This window comes from Hemiscyllium ocellatum, chromosome 19 (genome assembly GCF_020745735.1).
Source record: "Hemiscyllium ocellatum isolate sHemOce1 chromosome 19, sHemOce1.pat.X.cur, whole genome shotgun sequence".
In the NCBI taxonomy this organism is placed as follows: Eukaryota; Metazoa; Chordata; class Chondrichthyes; order Orectolobiformes; family Hemiscylliidae; genus Hemiscyllium; species Hemiscyllium ocellatum.
In genome coordinates, this window is record NC_083419.1 from 39486172 (window position 1) to 39509340 (window position 23169).

At 42.3% G+C, this 23169-nt stretch overlaps 1 protein-coding gene across 1 annotated transcript in view; it reads left to right on the forward strand.

Moving 5' to 3' along the window:
• ada2a (adenosine deaminase 2a) overlaps nt 1-23169 on the forward strand; it is a 65220-nt gene that overhangs the window by 34683 nt on the left and 7368 nt on the right. The window contains exons 5-6 of the mRNA XM_060839843.1: nt 2763-2853; nt 23006-23114. Coding sequence (XP_060695826.1) covers nt 2763-2853; nt 23006-23114 — 200 coding nt within the window. The remainder of the gene's footprint in view (nt 1-2762; nt 2854-23005; nt 23115-23169) is intronic.

Below are 23169 nucleotides of genomic sequence, written 5' to 3' on the forward strand. Positions count from 1 at the left end.
AGAGCTCTATCCAACTCTTTCTTGAAAATATCCACAGACTTGGCCTCCACAGCCTTCTGGGGCAGAGCATTCCATACACCCACCACACTCTGGGTGAAGAAGTTTCTCCTCAACTCTGTTCTAAGTGGCCTACCCCTTATTTTTAAACTGTGTTCTCTGGTTCGGGACTTATCCATCAGCGGAAACATGTTTCCTGCCTCCAGAGTGTCAATCCTTTAATAATCTTATACGTCTCAATCAGATCCCCCCTCAGCCTTCTAAACTCAAGCATATACAAGCCCAGTCACTCCAATCTTTCAGCGTAAGATAATCCCGCCATTCCAGGAATTGACCTTGTGAACCTACGCTGCACTCCCTCAATAGCCAGAATGTCTTTCGTCAAATTTGGAGACCAAAACTGCACACAATATTCCAGGTGCGGTCTCACCGGGGCCCTGTACAGCTGCAGAAGGACTCTTTGCTTCTATACTCAATTCCTCTTGTTATGAAGGCCAGCATGCCATTAGCTTTCTTCACTGCCTGCTGTACCCTCATGCTTGCTTTCATTGACTGATGTACCCTCATGCTTGCTTTCATTGACTGATGTACAAGGACACCTCGATCTCGTTGTACTGCCCCTTTACCTAACTTGACTCCATTTAGGTAGTAATCTGCCTTCCTGTCCTTGCCACCAAAGTGGATAACCACACATTTATCCACATTAAACTGCATCTGCCATGCATCCGTCCACTCACTTAGCCTGTCCAGGGCACCCTGTATTCTCCTAACATTCTCCTCACATTTCACCCTGCCACCCAGCTTTGAGTCATCAGCAAATTTGCTAATATTACTTTTAATACCTTCATCTATATCATTAATGTACATTGTAAAAAGCTGTGGTCCCAGCAGTGATTCCTGCAGCACACCACTGGTCACCGCCTGCCATTCCAAAAGGGAGCCGTTTATCAGTAATCTTTGTTTCCTGTTAGCCAACCAATTTTCAATCCATGTCAGTATTTTGCCCCTAATTCCATGTGCCATAATTTTGCTCATTAACCTCTTATGTGGGACTTTATCAAAGGCTTTCTGAAAGTCCAGGTATGCTACATCCACTGGATCTCCCTTGCCCATCTTCAGAGTTACATCCTCAAACAATTCCAGAAGATTAGTCAAGCATGATTTCCCCTTCATAAATCCATGCTGACTCTGACCTATGCTGTTATGGCTATCCAGATGTGTCGTAATTTCGTCCTTTATAATTGACTCCAGCATTTCTCCCACCACTGAGGTCAGACTAACTGGTCTATAATTGTCTGTTTTCTCTCTCCCTCTTTTCTTAAAAGTGGGATAACATTATCCGCCCTCCAATCCGGAGGAACTGATCCTGAATCTATAGAACATTGGAAAATGATCATCAACACATCCACGATTTCTAGAGCCACCTCCTTCAGTACCCTGGGATGTAGACCATCAGGTCCTGGGTACTTATCAGCCTTCAGACCTAACAGTCTCTCCAACACCATTTCCTGCCTAATATAAATTCCCTTCAGTTCAGGTCCATCAGCCACTATTGCATCTGGGAGATGACTCATGTTTTCCCCAGTGAAGACAGATCTAAAGTACAAATTCAACTCTTCTGCCATTTCTTTGTTCCCCGTAATAAATTCACCCATTTCTGTCTTCAAGGGCCTAGTTTTAGTCTTAACCATTTTATTTTCCTTTCATAATACCTAAAAAAAAAGCCTTTACTATCCTCCTTTATATTTTTGGCCAGTTTGCCTTTGTACCTTATTTTATCTTTGAGTATTACCTTTTTAGTTATCCTCTGATGTTCTTTAAAAGCTTCCCAGTCCTCCGATTTCCCACTCATCTTTGCTGTGTTATACTTTTTCTCTTTTGTCTTTATATAGTCTTTAACTTCCCTCGTCAACCATGGCCACCCCTGCCTCCCCTTAGGATCTATCTTCCTTTTTGGAATAAACTGATCCTGCATCTTCTGCATTATACCCAGAAATAACTGCCATTGTTGTTCCACTGCTAGGGTATTGCACCATTGAACTTTGGCCAGCTCCTCCCTCATAGTTCCCCTTATTCAACTGAAATATTGTCACTTCCGATTCTACCCTCTCCCTTTCAAACTGCAGATTAAAGCTTATTGTATTGTAGTCACTACCTCCTAATGGCTCCTTTACTTCGAGGTCACTATTCTATCTACCTGCGACTCCACTTTTGAGGAGCTATGAACCTGCACTCTAATGTCTTTTTGTTCAGCAACACTCCCTAGGATCTTACTATTAAGTGTATAAATCCTGCTAAGATTTGCTTTCCCAAAATGCAGCACCTTGCATTTACCTAAATTAAACTCCGTCTCCCAGTTCTCAGCCCATTGGCCCATCTGATCAAGATCCCTTTGTAACCTTGTTGTTATTTTGTCCTTGAACAAAAGGAAGTGTGAACTCCTTGAGGGCTATGCATGCCATATGTAATTGGGCATTTGCCTGAGATGCAAGACTGTCTGGAGATCAAAGTTCAAAGGGTCATTAGTAATCATTTTAATAGTCTGTGTTAAATTTTAAGATAGTGACATATAGTTCATAATAAACCTAAAAATGATAGAATCACAGAAGTAAGTGAATAATATTAGTGTGTTCAGTGATATACCTACTAGAGTCCTGGTTCTGGGAATGACCATGATTCAAGTCTGATCATGTTTTTTGTGTGAAACTGCATTGTTTTGCCCTGTTTATGTCTGCCACTGACATTTCTTGTGTACTTAATTTTAGAAAATTGAATAATACAGAAATGAAGACTGCAATATATGAGGCCATGGAGCTTTACAATAAATTTCCAGAGACTGTGGCTGGATTTGATATGGTAGGTTTTCCATGCTACTTCAGTTGTTCTGTTCCAGATCGCCTTGCATTTATTAGACTTGGAATTTGTTTATTTACCATACAGTCCTATTTTTATGTATGAATGTGCCTGGGTATAAGAAATAATGGCAACAGGGTTATTCAGTATTTAAATGACAGGCAGAAAATGGAGACTAAAGATTAAAAAAAAGGTAAATCTTAAATATGGATGCCTCTCGTCAGAGAGAGACAACTTGTGATTATTTAACTTGAAGGTCACCAGGCCTTATGCAAGGGGTAAGGTTGAGAAGAACAGTTCTAATCTCAGCCAGTGCGGGAATTCTGCCCATGCAAGTGATATCACACTGCATCACAAACTGGTCGTCCAGCCAACTGTATTAACTGACCCATTGGCATTAGTTAGCTATTGAAATTGCTTCTATTATCCATCCTATTATTTAAAAAGAGACACCATTTATTGATAGTTTGTTTAAAGTCTGGCAGTCAAAGTTATTTTTAAAAGGCCACGGAAGTACAACATGCATATCTCAAAGATTAGGTGTTAGAGATGCAGGAAAGGGAGTGATAGGAAGAAGATAGGTACACATGCAAGAAAAGGGTTCTTAGGAAACTTCTGAAAGCAAGGCAGAGAAGAAATTATTTTGAAATCAATTCAGGAAGATAGAGAAGTGTGTTTCCCTAAAAAAAAATGGCCAGTCTTGTTGGTGTGGAAAGTAGGGGGCATGAGATACTTTCTTCTGTTAGAAATGTTGATGATGTGGGATTTAATTGGTTGGAGGCGAGTGGCAAATTCAGTAAGAGATTAAAACACATGAAGTCAATTTGTAAATGTTAAAAATACTTTATTTGAGCTTTCTGAATGTTGACATTAATGCTTGTACCTATGATTGTAGCTTGTTAGACCTTTCTAACCTGTATCACTTGATAATCATAGTTACCAGGAGCTGATCCGTTAGCAGCTTAGAAAGCTAGAAAATGTAACTGAGACATTAAGAAATTGAACAAAACAATATTGTTTTGAAACTATCTATTTTCACATCCTTCTCTGGCCCCATTATTTCCCTAGCTTTTTCATTCCTTTTGACTTTAACAATTCCCTTACTTCATGCAACATGAATGATTATGCCTTGAGCTAACTTTATCTCAGTGCCTAGAATTTCATCCCCATGTCCTTTGCCACTCCATTTCCCTTTCCCTTTGGAAGGGTTGGAGGGTTTAAGTTCCAGGGAGAGACTGAATAGGCTGGGGCTATTTTTCCTACAGTGTTAGAGGCTGAGGAACATCATAAAGATTTATAAAATCATGAGGGGCATGGATAGGGGGAAAAGCCAAGGTCTTTTTCCCAGGGTGATGGAGTCCAAAATAGAGGGCATGGGTTTAAGGTGAGAGGTAAAAGATTTAAAAAGGACCTAGGCGATAAATTTTTCATGTAGAGGGTGGCACGTGTGTAAAATGAGTTGCCAGAGGAAGTGGTGGAGGTTGATATAATTACAACATGTTAAAACATTTAAAAATGGATAGGTACATAATAAGGAGGGGTTTAGAAGGGAAAGGGCCAAATGCTGGCAAATGGGACTAGATTAATTTAGGATATCTAGTTGGCATGGACAAGTTGGACAAAGACTCTGTTTCTGTGCTTTACAACTCTATCGTTCTATATGCCCAGTCAGATATATCAATAAATTCCAACTACTGCTATAGTTTGAATTCATCAGGGAGAGTGGAGCATTAATAACAGAATATTATGCCATTAACCTTTGATCCAGTATTGGCAAGTTCATATAATTTTGTAATGCAGGTGAGAAGTGTGAAAATGCAAGTGACTTTTTTCCAGTCAAAAGCAGGTTTTAAAGGTAATTGACCTCCGTGTTTAGCTTTAGTTAGCTAATGATCAAAAGCTGCAATTATTGAGCTGAGAAAGACATGATAATCTTCATTTGTATCTTCTGTTGTAACTTATAATCCTAATCAATTAATAAATTTTATATAGTGTTCTTTCTCTTTTTTTTTGAAATAATATGCCTTGTCCTCCAGTTAGTTTGTGAGTACTTGCCATCCACTCCAGATATCCAGACACGTAAATTAAAGTTTGTTGCAAATCAAACTTAATGGTGCACAAGAAATGTCTTGCATTTTTCTGCATTATATGCCTCTACACATGGATTTTAATGTAATTTAATTTTCTGAACGTTTAATAATATCATAAAATATAGCTGAATCTATTTTATTACATCCAATGTTGAATATTTTGGCCATTTAGCTCTTCCATGAAAGTTGACAGCACAAATAAATTAGAAGGTATGAACATGTAAGAAATAGAAGCAGGTGTAATCGAAAGGGCCTGTTGAGCCTTTGACCGTTCAGTATAAATAATGTCTGTGCTCTACCCTTTTAAAATGTCTACAGAATCCTGCATCTTTTCATCTTTTTTTCTAAATTTCAGAAAATATAGATCAAATTTACTCAGTCTCATAGTCTATTTAGAACAACCAATCTAATCAACCTTCACTGTAAGAGCTATTTTTTTTGTTGCAATCCTGGCTGATGTCAATACTGGATTAATCAGATCATAAAGTGAAATACATTGTTTAACAGGTGGAAGTACGTTACTGAACACTTTTACAAGAGTCTGCAAGTGTACCTTCAAAATAGAGAATAAAACTTTCTAGTAAACAAGGAAAAAAACATGAACCATATTAACTTGAGAAGAATGTTGGAAAACTTTCAGTATGAAGTAAAAAGGATTTAAACTCTCATGCTATTTCTTTTTATCCCAACGATATTGTTACAGACATCAAATCGTAGTGAAAATTCACTTTCATCTCCACACACTCGCTTCTTTAGGCTGGCACAGCTACACCCAGTTTCCTTCCAATGAATTTCTGCATGTTCACTAGATGCTTTCCTTCAATGGTTTGTTCCTCTCTGGGACACCTAAAACAAAATGCAAATTAAAATCACTGTTACTTTAACTTCAGAACAAACATATAAGTTCCTAAACTCCGTTCTAGGTTGTATTGCAGGATTCCTTAGTAGAGAGTTTAAACCCCCTCTAGCACACAACTATTGACTGACATCTGCATTTTTATACCTGGATCTCTTCCTGGACAGAAACAGTAGTTTTTTTTTCTCCCACTCTTTTTAACACATTAAATCTCCAATCTCATTCTTCAATTAAGGGTTTAAAAACTTATTGAAAACATTTGTATTTATTAGATCTTCAGAACTCCTATCACCAAACCCACAAACCTAAAACTTAAACTGAAACCTGGCTCCCCTTCTAAATACAAAACACAAAAAAAATCTGTCTAACTGGGCAGTATGGTGGCACAGTGGTTAGCACTGCTGCCTCATAGTGCCAGGGGCGTAGGTTCAATTCTCCACTCAGATTACTATCTTTGGGAGGAAACTGGAGCACCCAAAGGAAAACACACAGGACGAGGTGTACCTCATCCCACTCTACTTCCTGCAAAAATGCTATCCCGTTGTTGTGGTTCTGATGGCGAGCTGGGAATTTGTGTTGCAGATGTTTCGTCCCCTGTCTAGGTGACATCCTCAGTGCTTGGGAGCCTCCTGTGATCTTTCCTCCGGCAATTGTAGTGGTTTGAATCTGCCGCTTCCGGTTGACAGTTCCAGCTGTCCGTTACAGTGGTCAGTATATTGGGTCCAGATTGATGTGCTTATTCAATCAATCACAGATTCAATCAATAAGCACATTGATCTGGACCCAATCTGCTCTCAGGAGGACCAGTTCCACCACAGAACACAGCAAACCTCCTTCTTTAAAACCGCAATTTTCCTTCCCACGTGGTTGAAGATGCCTTCCAATGCATTTCATCCACATCCCGCACCTCCTCCCTCAAACCCTACCCCTCCAACTGTAAGAAGGATAGAACCCAAGCCCCCCCACCCCCCGGTCCTCACCTTCCACCCTACCAACCTTCGCATAGACCGCATCGTCCACCGCCATTTCTGCCACCTTTAATTGGACCCCACCACCAGGGATATATTTCTCACCCCACCGCATTCCGCAAAGACTGTTCCCTCCATGATTGCCTGGTCAGGTCCACCCCCCCCCCCCCCGCCCCCAACAACCCACCCTCCCTTCTTGGCACCTTCCCCTGCCACTGCCGGAATTGCAAAACCTGCACCCACATCTCCTCCCTCACCTCCATCCAAGGCCCCAAAGGAGCCTTCCACATCCACCAGAGTTTCACCTGCACATCCACCAATGTCATATATTATATCCGTTGCTCCCGATGCAGTCTCCTCTACATTGGGGAGACTGGATGCCTTCTTGCAGAGCACTTTAGGGACCATCTCTGGGACACCCGCACCAATCAATCCCACTGCCCTGTGGCCCGACATTTCAACTCCTCTCCCACTCTGCGAAGGACATGGAGGTCCTGGCCCTCCTCCACTGCCACTCCCTCACCACCCAATGCCTGGAGGAAGAATGCCTCATCTTCCGTCTCGGAATACTTCAACCCCAGGGCATCAATGTGGACTTCACCATTTCCTCATTTTCCCTCCCCCTACTTTACCCCAGTTTCAACCTTCCAGCTCAGCATCATCCTCATGACTTGTCCTACCTGTTAATCTTCCTTCCCATCTATCCGCTCCAACCTCCGCTCTGACCTATCACCTTATCCTATGCCCATCCACTCATTGTACTCTTTGCTACCTCCCCCCACCCTCCTCTCTGACCTATCACCTTCATCCCCACCCCCATCTACCTATTGTACTCTTTGCCACCTTCTCCCCACCCCCAACCCCCTCCCATTTATCTCTCCACCCTGGAGGCTCCCTTCCTTCAGTCCTGATGAAGGGCTTTTGCACGGAATGTCGATTTTCCTGCTCCTTGGATGCTGCCTGACCTGCTGTGCTTTTCCAGCATCACTAATCTAGATATCCAAAATAAATCTAGTCCCATTTGCCAGCGTGTGGGCCATATCCTTCTAAACCCTTCCTATTCATATGTACATCTTGATGCCTTTTAAATTTTGTAATTTCCTTTCTCTGGCAGCTCATGCCATCACCTTTTACCCTCTGTGTGAAAGGGTTGCCCCTTAGATTCCTTTTAAATCATTCCCCCCTCACTTTAAACATATGTCTGTGATGCTCCAGGGAAAATTGCCCGAAACTATTTAGCCTTTTCCCTAGAGCTCTAACCCTCCAACCCTATCAGTATCCTTGTGGGAGACCAGAATTGCAAATAGTATTCCAAAAGTGGCCTAACCCATGTCCTGTGCAGCCGCGACATAAACTACCAACTCCTGTACCCAGTGGTCCGACCAATAAAGGCAAAGATACCGAATGCTGCCTTCCTACCTACCTACCTACCTGCAATGCCACTTTTAAGAAACTATTAAACTTACTCTCCAAGGTCTCTTTGTTCAGCAACACTCCCCAGGACTTTACAATTTGCCTTTCCAAAACGCAGGACCTCAAATTTATCTAAATTAAACTCCATCTACTACTCATTGGCCCATCTTATCAAGATTTCGATGCACTCAGAGGTAACCTTCGCTGCCACTACACCACCAATTTTGGTGTCAGCTGCAAACATACTAACCTACTTTGTTCACATCCAAATCATTTATATAATTGACGAAAAGTAGTGGACTTAGCACCGATCCTTGTGGCACACCACTGGTCACCGGCCTCCAGTCTGAAAAGCAACCCTCACCACCACCTCCTGTATTCTACCTTTGAACCAGTTCTGTAGCTAAATGGCTAGTCCTCCCTCTATTCCTTGTGATCTAACCTTGCTAACCAGTCTACGATGAGGAACCTTGTTGAACGCTTAACTGAAGTCCATATAGATCATATCCCCTACTCTATCCTCATCAATCCTCTTTGTTACTTCATCAAAAACTTAATCAAGTTCATGAGACACAATTTCCCACTCACAAAGCCAGGTTGCTTATCCTTAATCAGTCTTTGCCCTTCCAAATAAATGTAAATCCTGTCCCTCAGGATTCCCTCTAACAGTTTGCCCATTATCAAAGTCAGGCTCACTGGTCTGTAGTTCCCTGGCTTTTCCCTCCCACCATGTTAGCCAACCTCCAGTCTTCTCACACTTCACCTGTGACTATCACTAAAACAAGTATCTCAGCAAGGGACCCAGCAAGCACTTCCGTTGCTTCCCATGGAGTTCATGGGTACACCTGATCGGTCTTGGGGATTTATGCTCTTTTGTGCATTTTAAGACATCCAGCACCACCATCTTTGTAATATGGACATATTTCAAGGTGTCGCTATTTATTTCCCCATGTTCTCTAACATCCATGTCTTTCTCAATGGCAGCCACTGATGCAAATACTCGTTTAGTATCTCTCCTGTCTCCTGCAGTTCCATACATGTACTTAGAGGTCTCTTTGTTCAGCAAAGATCTTTAAGGAGTTCTATTCTCTCTTTAGTTATCCTTTTGTCCTTAATGTATTTATAAGATCCCTTTGGATTCTCCATAACCCTTCAAAGCTATCACATGTCCTCTTTTTACCCTCCTTATTTTCCTCTTAAGTATTCTCCACTGCCTTTATAGGAAATCACTTGATTTCTGCTGTCCATACCTGACATATGCTTCCTTCTTATCCTTGACCAAACCCTCAATTTTTCTAGTCATCCAGCATTCCCTAAACCTACCAGTCTTGCCCTTCACCCGAACAGGAGCATACTATCTCTGGAATCTCATTTCATTTTTGAAGGTGAAAATGTGTTGCTGGTTAAAGCACAGCAGGTTAGGCAGCATCCAAGGAATAGGAAATTCGACATTTCGGGCATAAGCCCTTCATCAGGAATCACAGCTGAAAATGTGTTGCTGGTTAAAGCACAGCAGGTTAGGCAGCATCCAAGGAATAGGAAATTCGACGTTTCGGGCATAAGCCCTTCATCATTTTTGAAGGTCCCCACTTTCCAGCTGTCCTTTTTTACTTACAAACATCCACCATCCACCCCCATCAACTTTTGAAAGGTCTTGCCTAATGCCTTCATTTTGCCTTCCTCCAATTTAGTGCTTTAACTTTTAGATCCAGTCTATCTTTTGAATCAGTATTTTAAATCTAATAGAATTATAGTCGCTGGCCCCACTGACACCTCCATCACCTGCCCTGTCTTATTTCCCAAGACTAGGTCAAGTTTTACACCTTCCCTAGTAGGTGCGTCCACATACTCTCTCCATTCAAGCCCTTAACACTGTGCCAGTCTCTGTCTATGTTTGGAAAGCTAAAATCCCCTACCATGACCATTCTATTATTCTTACACATAACTGAGTTCTCTTTACAAATTTGTTTCTCAATTCCCTGCTGCCAATTGAAGGATCTATAGTACAGTCCCTTCCTTATTTGTCAGTTCCACCCAAAGAACTTCCCTGGACATATTCCCAGGAATATCCTCCATTTTTACAGCTGTAATGTTGTCTTTGACCAAAAATGTCATCCCCATCTCTCTTGCCTCCTTTTGATCCTCCCTATAGGATCTAATCCCTGAAACATTAAGTTGCCAGTCCTGTCCATCCCACAGCTGTGTAATTACTTTGATATCTCAGTTCGATGTTCCTAACCATGCCGAGTTCATCAGCCTTTTCTGTTGGGCCACTTGCATTGGAATTAATAACTGTTTAAGTTATCGGTCCTGGGAGAAACTGAGTACTGCAGATACTGGAGATGAGAGTCAAGTGTGGTGCTGGAAATGTACAGCAGGTCAGGCAGCATTCGCGGAGCTGGAAAATCAAAATTTTGGGCATAAGCCCTTTATCAAGAATAAGCTCTGATGAAGGGCTTATGCCCAAAACATTGATTTGCTTGCTCCTTGGATGTTGCCTGACCTGCTGTGCTTTTCTAGCACCACACTACTTTATCAGTCTTATTCAAAGTTTGTGCGAAGATTTGTAGCTCGGGTGCTTGTTGTAGTGGTTCTGTTCGCCGAGCTGGAAGTTTTTGTTGCAAACGTTTCGTCCCCTGGCTAGGAGACATCATCAGTGCTCTGGAGCCTCCTGCGAAGCGCTTCTTTGATGTTTCTTCTGGCATTTATAGTGGTCTGTCCTTGTTACTTCCGGGTGTCAGTTTCAGCTGTCCGCTGTAGTGATTGGTATATTGGGTCCAGGTCGATGTGTCTGTTGATGGAGTTTGTTTATCAGTCTTATCTTGTTCTCTACATTGTTCCTGCCGGCCTCGTCTGTTTGACTGAGTCCTTTTCCCCAATTGTGCCAGTTTCAGGCTGATGACATTCCTCACTATCTCCCTGGTTCTTCCCTGCATTCTCCTCTTCTCTCCGCCTCCCCTGACTACTTTAAATCCTCCCAAGCAGCTTTAGCAAATCTTTCTATTAATATATTAGTCCTGCAATCCATTTTTCTTATGCAGGTCACTTCTACTCCAGAAGAGATTCCAATGATCGAAAAATGTAAATCCTTCTCCTTTGCACCCGCTCCTCAGCCATGCATTTATTTGTTCTATCCTCCTATTGCTACCCTCAGCTCGTGGCATTGAGAGTCATCCAACTAGAACTACAATTGGGGACCTACTTCTTAAAATTCCTGCCTAGCTTCCTATATTCTCTCCTTTACCCTTAGTGTCCGGGGATGTGCAGGCTCAGTGGATTAGCCATGGAAAATGCAGCTTTACAGCGATAGGGTAAGGACGTGGGTCTGGGTGTAATGCTCTTCGGAAGATTGATATGGACTTAATAGGCTGAATGGCCGACTTCCACACTGGAGGGATTCTTTGATTCTAAAGTTGTACCAGAACCTCACGCTGCATTCAATCTGTAGTCTAAGTGTTTTTAAACAGTAGCAAGGCTTTATTTTTGTACTCTAATATCTGGACAATAAGTTCAAATTTTAAGATTCTGCTAGTTTCTTGACCAGACAAAAAAATTGGAAAACAGTAGTTTCGGTGTAATAAATTAAGAGAATTTATTATGTAATGGCACTTAACTTAAACAGCCAGTTGATACTTTGAGTCAACATAACCTTTGCTCTTAAGGGGAAACTTGGACAACAATTTGATTTGACACCTATTATAGACAATCTGACTTCTTTCTTTCATTTCTTTCTTTGATTTTCCAAAAATGTACGATATTTTTCTTGCACAAATTTTGAGAGTAACAAGCCGACAGTTTCCAGACACTCAATGTACTATGACTGAAAGTCCTTAGACAGTGACCTTTCCATATTGTACCTCAGCAGTGGCTGCTCCATGCTTTAATGTGCCATTCAGTAATTTGTACTGAATTTGGACCCTTTCGGACAGGCGTTGTTATCTATCTGTAGCTTTCGTATCCCAAGATTTCTCCTGCTGCATTTGGTGAAAGCAATTCATTTGTACTATTTGTAACACAATCAATATGGTCAATACAGTATTCACAGTTGCATTAACAGACCATCAATATGCAATCAATAGTACATCCTGAATTGCAGTTTTAAAAAATCTAAGCATGCAGACGGTTTGGAGCCTCAACTGTTTCATGGTAACAAGTTTGATAATACAACTGCAATGGTAATACAAGTGAAAATATGCAAACAGCTTAATTATTTCAAATCCTCCTTTACCCATTGTTAGATTGTACATTCCCAGACAGTCTGAATCATTTTAAATTGTAAGCATTCTAAATTGTTCTAACTTCTTACCCATTGTGGCTCCTATGTGATCACGTGATCTCCTCTATTTACACCTAATCAATGCAAATTAATTACAATTAATCAATGAAAATAGCTCTTCACATACCAGCAGTTCCACTTCCTTGTTTATAAAGAACAATAAAGAGCACTGCAACATAGAAACAGTCACTTTGGTCCATCAAGCCTGTGCTAACAAATAACACCTTAAGAGAGGTCATTGGTTTTTTGGATAGTCAAAGTTCAATGTTTGGTTTATTTACTCGCTCCTCCACCCTTGAGCCCCGCCCCTCCAATCGCCACCAGGATCGACGGTGCTCTCCACTGCATCTCCTCCACTTCCTGCTCCTCCGACCTTGAACCTCGCCCCTCCAATCGCCACCAGAACAGAACCCCACTGGTCTTCACCTACCACCCCACCAACCTCCATATAAATCGTACCATCCGTCATCATTTCTGCCACCTCCAAATGGACCCCACCACCAGGGATATATTTCCCTCCCCTCCCCTATCAGCGTTCTGAAAAGACCACTCCTTCAGTGACTTCCTCGTCAGGTCCACACGCTCCCACCAACCCAACCTCCACTCCCAGCACCTTCCCATGCAACGGCAAGAAATGCAAACCTTAGGCCCACACCTCCCCCCTTACTTCCCTCCAAGGTCCCAAGGGATCCTTCCATATCCGCCACAAATTCACCTGCACCTCCACACACATCATTTACCGTATCCGCTGCACCTGATGTGGCCTCCTGCATATTGAGGAGACAGGCCACTTACTTGCGGAATGTTTCAGAGAACACCTCTGGGACACCTGGACCAACCAACCCAACCACCCCGTGGCTCGACACTTCAACTCCCCCTCCCACTCCACCAAGGACATGCAGATCCTTGGACTCCTCCATCGCCAGACCATAGCAACATGACGGCTGGAGGAAAAGCGCCTCATCTTCCGCCTAGGAACCCTCCAACCACAAGGGATGCTCAGATTTCTCCAGTTTCCTCATTTCCCCTCCCCCCACCTTGTCTCAGTCCCAACCCTTGAACTCAGCACCACCTTCCTAACCTGCAATCTTCTTCCTGACCTCTCCGCCCCCACTCCAGCCTATCACCCTCACCTTTACCTCCTTCCATCTATCGCATTTCCAACACCCCTTCCCCCAGTCCCTCCTCACTACCTTTTATCTTAGCCTGCTTGGCACACCTTCCTCATTCCTGAAGAAGGGCTCATGCCCGAAACGTTGATTCTCCTGCTCCTTGGATGCTGCCTGACCTGCTGGGCTTTTCCAGCAACACATTTTCAGCTCTTTATTTACTTGATGTCCAACTGCACAGAACCGAACTACTGTTGTGACAATGAATATATGATGCATTTTTTTATGAATAAAGTATGTTTTTGAAATCTTTTTACAAATCACATGACATCTTTCTCAATTAAAAACCTTTTGTTTCTATGCAGTTCATATCCCTGTATTCCCTGCCTGTTCCGGTATCTGTCAAGATACCTCTTAAATGTTGTTATTGTATCTGCTTCTACCACCTCCTCTGGCAGTGCATTCCATGCACTTACCCTCTCACGTCTTTTTTTTAAATTTCCCCCTTTAATCAAATCACCTATGTCCCCATGAAATTGATATTTCTATTGTGTTGAAAAAGACTCCCACTATCCATTATCTCTCATAATATTACAAGCTTCGTATCTCATCACACCACACCCTCTGATGTTCAAGTGACAGCAAACCGAGCCAAAAGTCCAAAGAAGTATTTATAAAATGCAATGTGTAAAATGTGTAGTACAAGGAAAAATATATGAAGACCTATATTTCTTACACGTTTGTCTTTCTACTTGCCTCCTGTTCCTGCATGCTTCCTTGTATGTGTATTGCCACTTCCCTCTGAACATTGGAGCTTAACAGTTTTAAATAATCCTTTTTTAAGAATAGTCTGCTTTAGGAGGTGCTGTCACAGTTTCATTAGCCTATATTATCCTGACAGTGGCCTGGATTGTCTAATGTCTCAGAAATGATTATCTGACCATATGCTGGACATGGGGATGTTGCAGAATCTCCATCAAAGCAGATTTGAAGGAATTGGAGATTCTGCTCAGCAAATCCACATGCGCCTGTTATCCTCCAGAAGTATACATCCAAATCTAAGAGTTCGGCAGTGGCTTTTTAAAAATTCATACACAGGATATGTGCATTGTTGATTAGACAAACATTTAGTACCACCTCTAATTGACCATTAAGAGTCGACCACATTGCTTGTGGTCATGTGTTGGCTAGACCAAGTAAGGACAGCTGATTTCCTTCCTTCAAGGATATCAGTCGACAGTGGTTATTTGGTTTTGTCCCAGATTTGGATTGTAATTTTACCATCTGTGGTAGGATTGGAATCCCATAGCATTGGCCTGGGGCTCTGGATGGCTAGTGTATTGATAGTACCACTACATCACCACTCTCCTAAGTTCAGTGAATAGTTACTCAGGAAAAGTCTCACATCGGATTTCTGCCCCATCTTACTATATGCCATTTCCCCAGCAAACTGCCACTCAGTTGATATCTGGAATCAAGGGTTATGGAGATAAGGCAGGAACAGGATACTGATTAAGGATGATCAGCCACGATCATATTGAATGGTGGTGCAGGCTCGAAGGGCAGAATGGCCTCCTACTGCACCTATTGTGCATTGCCTTAAGGCATCCCTTACACTGTGTCATCTTTGAAAGGTTACCTTTGACCTGGAGAAGCTTTGACAATTCAGCTTTGCCACTCACTGGTAATGTCGTGGAGTAACTAACACAAGGTTACACTGTCCATATAGCCAGCATGGCTAACAATCCCTTGCACATACAACCCCATTCTCTTGTCCTATTCAATGTCTAACCATCTGGCCACATTCTTGTCATTATCCAGTAGGAGAACATCAATTACAGGCAAGCAATCAGACAATTACAACAAAAATGAGAGTTTTATTTACAGCATGCAAATGGGAATAAAAATGAAGCCACCAAAGACTGAAAGTCGCTGTCCTGGCCAGATTTTATCATCATGATCAGAAAAGGTAACAACTCTCCAGTCCTACCCCAACCTCCTGCACATTTTACTGCAGTGTCCTGGGACATATGAAGTCTGTGCACCATTGTGCCTCACTTGTGTGCAGGAAATTAAGTCTGTGTTGGAAAATGGTCGATTATCTGCACACCCAAGCATCCTGAGATTTTATTTTATTTGATTTATTGTAGTCACATTACCTAAATGCAGTGAAAAGCTTTGTTTTGTGAGTGGTACAGGCAGATCATAGCAAACAAGGCCACCTAGATCATAGGATGCTTAGACAAAGCGAGGCATACAGGTTACAACTGCACAGGAGATACACAAAGCAAGCTCAACATTAGCAAGATCGACATTTTGAAGTTAGAGAGTCCTTCAGCACTCGAATAATGGCAAGGAAGAAGCTGTACTTAAACTTGTTTTTGCATGCGTTTAAGCTTCTGTATCTTCTGCCTGACAGAAGAGATTATAGGAGAGCAGTACTAGGGTAGAAGGGATCTTTGAGGATGTTGGCAGCCTTTCCGCAGCAACGAGAAGTGTAGGTGGAGTCTGTGGCTGGGAGGTTGGCTTCTATGATGGTCTGGGCTGTGCACACAACCTTCTGTAGTTTCCTTCTGGTCCTGGATAGAGCAGCTGGGGCATACCAGGCCATTATGCACCCAAACAGAATGCTTTCTCTGGTGCATCTGTAAAGGTTGCTGAGGGTCCTTGTGGACTTGCCGAATTTCCTCAGCTGCCTCAAGAAGAAGAAACGTTGTGCTGCCTTGACTATTGCATCTACGTCGGAAGGCGAGGACAGATTGTCGGTTATCATCACTCCTAAGAACCTGATGCTCTCGACTCTCTCCACCTCAGCTCTGTTGGTGTAGATGGGAGTGTGTCATCCTCCTTTCTTCCTGAAGTCAATGATCAGTTTTTGTTTTGTTTTGTTGACAATGAGAGAGAGGTTGTTATTGCAAGACACCAAGCCTTCTATCTCCTTTTTGTGTTCTGACTCATTGTTTGATATCCGTGTTACCTCAGTGGTGTAATCAACAAACATGTAGATGACATTTTTTCAAAATTTGGCTTCACAGTCTTGGGGGTGCAGAGAATGCATCCTTGGTGGGTGCTCCACTGTTGAGGGTTATCATGGAGAAGATGCAATTGTCTATTTTCACTGATTGCAGTCTGTGCGTCAGGCATCTGAAGACTCAGTTGCAGCGGACGGAGTTTTGGAGTTTTGAGATTTGTTTGGAGGTGATTATGCTGTTGAAGGCAGAGCTGTAGTCCATGAATAGGAGTCTGATGTAGGTATCCTTGTCATCCAGATGTTCCAGGGATGAGTGTAGGGCTTGGGAAATGGCATTTGCTCTGGACCTATTTCATCGGTAGGCAAACTGCAGAGGATCGAGGCAGGCTAGGAGGCGAGAGTTAATGTGACCATGACCAACCCCTCGAAGCACTTCATGATTATGACACTTCTCTGTGCCAGGCTGCTTCATCTGTTGGGGGTTGCCATCAGTTCTCATTGTCCTGCATCTATCTTTAATTTCTAAGGTAGGTAACCACAGTGACACATGCTGTCAGCAGCAGGGTCCATCACACTTTGTGGAAAGGACCAATGCCTGACACAAAGGAACAAAAGAGTTTCTTAAATTTCGGAACAGTCATCAGTGGTGAACCTTGCAGATGAGGGCTCAGCACTCCTCAACGCACAGTGAGGCATTTGAGCATCAACAACATTGTATTGAACATTCACATTCTGCGTCTGGCTGAGTGACCACCACATGCCAGTGTGACTGGGCTGCATGCAGCAGAATACCTACCTTCCAAGTGTAAACCCATATTAAATGTTGAATTTGGCATTGCATTCAATACACACAATGGTGACACTTGCATAACAGAGGAGAGTTCAAACTTGTATGGCTTATATGGGTTGGAGGTTGTGCTAATATTGGTTTTATATACTATTATCAAGGAAATTACTTGGTCTGAGAGTTCAAGTCTTGTTTCAAGAAGCTTTATTTTTAGTGAGTTCACAGAGAGGCTGAGATAGTCTCCACTGTCTAACAGCACTCTCCCAAGCTGAACAGTTAGCCTACATTTATACAATGATACAAACAACTTTGCTTACAATCTGCACTTCACAGTAATTCAAGACAAAGATAAGCACATTGCAACTATCACCTTGTTGCTCAAGGTCAGAAAAGCTAATGAGCTCAGGAAGAATGCCTACTAATGAGCCTATGATATCCTCCCTATATTTCATCAAATTATAATTACACAACCTTGGTCTTTATCTCCAGCAATATTTTCCCATTAAAGCGAGAGAATGAGAGCCAGGATAGCTTTTACTTTGGTAATTTATCCCATCATGCAACAGTATGCCGATTTCTTACTACTACCACAACTATTATTGCTGATAACTTCAGTATTTTTCATATGTTTAGGTTCAATGTTCAAAAGCCAATGGATTGTATGTAATTTCCTTTTTGACCCACAAGCACCCTCAAACCCAGGCAATTTTCCAGCTGTTTCTGGAAATATTTTGCCAATAGAAAAAGGAAATGCCTGACTCCAATTTTACTGGATTGTCAGATATCCCTCCCCATAACTTGCAGTTCCCCATTACCTCATGCTGCCCTGGCAACCCATTTCGATCCATCCCTTTAGTGTGGAGACCTATCGCATTAAACTTTGTGTACAGCTATCCTCCCTGCTCCCTGAATCCCGGCATTAAATCATGTTGATTAGTATCTTGTTCTTGTATGGTCCCCCTTTGGAGACAATGGTGGTTGTTAGAGACAATAGCGGCTGTCAAAGTCAATAGCCTCCCTCCCCGCTTTCCTGTATGCCCTTGATGTTGTCCCAGATTCCCCATATTTGACTTGAGATTTGCCCCATCACCATCCTTAACCCCATAGCTATAAATATCTCTGCTTTCCCTCCAGCCTTGACACTCCTACCCTTTCTATCATTGATCCCTCCACAATCCCCAAAACTTAGTCTTCCCAACAAAACTCCTTTCGAAGTATCGATGAACAGTGTTACAGTACTGTGTTCAGCCTTGACTTCTGATCAAGTCTGATGATCTACTCTGAGACTGAGCAGATCCTGAGCAGACTGAGCAGATCCTGTGTTTACTACTCTCCAACTGATGACAAGTGATTCTGCTGCCTGCTGATGCTGGCCTGACAGGAAAGACTGTGATCCAGTCCCTAGACTGCACTGGGATAGATCCCCTGATCTTAAGCATCCTGAACAGATAGCAGTGATCAGTGACAAAGCGTGATTGTGCCTGTGACTGACAGTAGCAGCATCCCCAAAACAGACAGCAACAGCTCTCTCAATTTGACTTAGGATGAGCCCATACCATTCTTTGCCATTTCTGTTTGGTTGAATGCACGTGCAGTGTGTTTGCAGCACAGGCAGCCAGGACATAAAGTCATAGAGATGTACAGATGGAAACAGACTCTTCAGTCCAACTTGATATCCTAAATTAACCTAGTCCCATTTGCCAGCACTTAACCCATATCCATGTAAACCCTTCCTATTCATATACCCATCCAGATGCCTTTTAAATGCTGTAGGAATTAGATTGCTATCTTGGTGTGCCAGACAAAAGATGTCTGCTTCCTCCTGCATCAAAGGCAATCCCATTCTGACCAGAATGGCAAGCAGCTGTTCTATGTGCCTGTGCTGAAAAGGCCCTTAGAATGGAAGTGATAGCTCCAAATGAGAAACCAGCACAGGAAGAAGCATAACATAGCAAGACGAGGCATGGATAGTGCAAACATGCAGATAGGAGCAAAGAAGCAGTCCTGAGATGTTGTCTGGTACGTTCTGTGAGCTGTGTCTTTATCTGTGCATGTAAATTATACCTGCTGCAGACTTCTCAGTTCTAGTTACTGCTGTGCTCTGCAATGCCTATCTGTGCCAGGCAATAGAATGCCAGTGCATTGGAGAGTTGCTGCGATGGTCATAATGGATTGGCAGGTATCAGATACCTCTGTCTGTGGTGGTGATTGGTTCCTCTGTATCATGCCCAGTTGCAGTCCACTGCCCAAAATGGAAATCATTTAGAGTTAGCGGTAAACTGAATCTGTCCGGTATGCAATCTAGTAATCTTGTCCAGTCTTCCAGAACTTGAGCTTATTTGGCGAGTTTGTTAACATGGGCAATGTCTGTGTCTTCCTTCTGGCCCCATTTGATTCCCAATTCAAATTTACACCATTTCTGTGCACATTTGCAAAAGTTGGCATTGCATACATACAGGACCAGAACTGTGTGCATGCACATTGCCATGTGAGCACATATATGCAGTTATCCTAAAGCTCTGGTGTCACCAAACTCTGCCATCAGGGAATCAATAGCAGTTTGTAAATGTAACATTTGATGCGATATGAAACTAGATTGGGAAGTGTCAACTGAGAACAGCTCCCATGTCAGAAAAATCTAGGGTTAAAATTGGATCATTTCTGCAATCAATAATAAATTAATTTATTGGATCAACTATTGAAGGTGACTCAGTGATGGACAATACTGGCAGCTTAATGTTCCAGGATACAATAGCTCCAGGAAGGAAAGAAAGGGAGGTAAGAGAAGATGGGGAGTGGCATTTTTTGATAAGTGATAACATTACAGCTGTACTAAGGGAGAATATTCCTGGAAGTACATCCAGGGAAGCTATTTGGGTTGAACTGAGAAATAAGAAAGGGATGATCACCTTATTGGGGTTGTATTATAGACACCCTAATAGTCAGAGAAAAATTGAGAACAAATTTGTAAGGAGATCGCAGTTATCTGTAAGAATAATAGGGTGATTATGATAGGGCATTTTAACTTTCCAAACATAGACTGGGATTGCTTTGTGTTAAGGATTTAGATGGAGAAGAATTTAAGCGTGTGCAAGAAAATTTTCTGATTCAGTCTGTGGATGTACCTACTAGAGAAGGTGCAAAATTTGACCTACTCTTGGAAAATAAGGTAGGGCAGGTGACTGTGGTGTCGGTGGGGGAGCACTTTGAGGCCAGCAACTATAATTCTATTAGTTTTAAGATAGTGATGGAAAAGGATAGACCAGATCTAAAAGTTGAAGTTCTAAATTGGAGGAAGGTCAATTTTGATGGTATTAGGCAAGAATTTTCAAAAGCTGTTTGGGGGCAGATGTTCGCAGGTAAAGGGACAGCTGGAAATTTGGATGTTTTAAGAAATGAGCTAACGAGAGTCCAGAGAAAGTATATCCCAGTTAAGATGAAAGGAAAGGCTGGTAGATGTAGGGAATGCTGGATAACTAGAGATATTGAGGGTTTGGTTAAGAAAAAGATGGAAGCATATGTCAGGATAGATCAAATGAATCCTGAGAGTATAAAGGCAATAGAAGTATACCTAAGAGGGAAATCAGGAGGGCAAAAAGGGACGTAAGGAAGCTTTGGCAAATAGAGTTAAGGAGAATCCAAAGGGTTTTTATAAATAGATTTAAGGACCAAAGGGTAACTAGGGAGCGCATACAGACCCTCAAAGATCAGTGAGATGGCCTTTGTGTGGAGTCGCAGGAGATGGGGGGGATACTAAATTAGTATTTTGCATCAGTGTTTACTGTGGAAAAGGACATGGAAGATTTTGAACGTAGGGAAATAGATGGTGACATTTTGAAAAATGTCCATATTACAGAGGTGGAAGTGCTGGATGTCTTGAAATGCACAAAAGAGGATAAATCCCCAGGACCTGATCAGGTGTACTCTCGAATGTTGTGGGAAGCTAGGGAAATGATTGGGCCTCTTGCTGAGATATTTATACCATCAATAGTCAGAGGTGAGATGTCGGAAGACTGGAGGTTGGCTAATGTGATGCCACTGTTTAAAAAGGATGGTAGGACAAACCATGGAACTATAGACCAGTGAGCCTGATGTCGGTGGTGGGCAAGTTGTGGGAGGGAATCATGAGGGACAGGATGTAAATGTATTTGGAAAGGCAAGGACTGATTACGGACAGTCAACATGGCTTTGTGCATGGGAAATCATGTCTCACAAACCAGATTGAGTTTTTTGAGGAAGTAACAAAGAGGGTTGATGAAGGCAAAGCGGTGGATGTGATTTATATGGACCTCAGTATGGCGTTCGACAAGGTTTCCATGGGAGATTAGTTAGCAAGGTCAGATGCCATGGAATACAGGGAGAATTAGCCATTTGGATACACAACTGGCTCGAAGATGGAAGACAGAGGGTGATGGTGGAGGGTTGTTTTTTTTTTAGATTGGAGGCCTGTGATCAGTGGAGTGCCACAAGGATTGGTGCTGGGTCCACTACTTTTCATCATTTATATAAATGATTTGGATATGGCATAAATGGTTTAGTTAGTAAGTTTGCAGATGACACCAAAATTGGAGGTGTAGTGGACAGCAAAGCAGGTTACCTCAGATTACAATGGGATCTTGATCAGATGGGTCAATGGGCTGAGGAATGGCACATGGAGTTTAATGGAGATAAATGCGAGGTGCTGTATTTTGGGAAAGCAGATCTTAGCAGAACTTATAAGCTTCATGGTAAGGTTCGAAGGAGTGTTGCTGAACAAAAACACCTTGGAGAGCAGATTCATATCTCCTTGAAAGTGTAGTCACTGATAGATAGGATAGTGAAGAAGGTGTTTGGTATGTTTTCCCTTATTGATCAGAGTACTGAGTACAGGAGTTCAGCTGTACAGGATGTTGGTTAGGCCACTTTTGGAATATTGCATGCAGTTCTGGTCTCCTTCCTTTCAGAAGGATATTGTGAAACTTGAAAGGATTCAGAAAGGATTTTACAAGGATGTTTGCCAGGGTTGGAGGATTTGAGCTATAGGGAGAGGTTGAATAAGCTGGAAATGTTTTCCCTGGAGTGTTGGGGGCTGATGGGTGATCTTCTAGAGGTTTATGAAATTTATGAGGGGCATCGATAGGATAAATAGACAAAGTCTTTTCCCTGGGATGGGGTGGGGGTCCAGAAATAGAGGGCATTGTTTATGGTGAGAGGGGAAAAATATAAAAGTGATCTAAGGGGCAGCTTTTTCACACAGAGGGTAATATGTACATGGAATGAGCTGCCAGAGGAAGTGGTGGAGGCTAGTACAATTGCAGCATTTAAAAGGCATCTGGATGGGTATATGAGTAGGAAGAGTTCAGAGAGACATGGGCCGGGTGCTGGCAGGTGGGACTAGATTGGGTTGGGATATCAGGTTGGCATGGACTGGTTGGACTGAAGGGTCTGTTTCCGTGCTGTACATCTCTGTGACTCTATGACTTGCATCTAGTTTGGCTTGCACTTGCTAACAATGATACTTGAATACATTGTACTGTCTTATATATTAAAAAAATACATTTTTTACATTTTTAGACCGTTTTTGTCTTGCCCCTTTGTGTTTCATTAATGGACTTATATTCTTGCTGTTGCAAATGTCTTTTGTGTGGGCAGTATCTTGGAAATCTTAAAACAAATGTGAAAGAAGGTTGTGTTAACTTCTTACAGGTTGGCCATGAGGACGCTGGGCACCCACTATGGTATTTCAGAAATGAGCTATTAATTCCGGCAAAACTTGGAGTTAAGCTGCCATACTTTTTTCATGCAGGGGAAACTGGTAATACACACAATTTTTTAAAATTTCTAAATCAAATTAATGCAATATGTTCCTT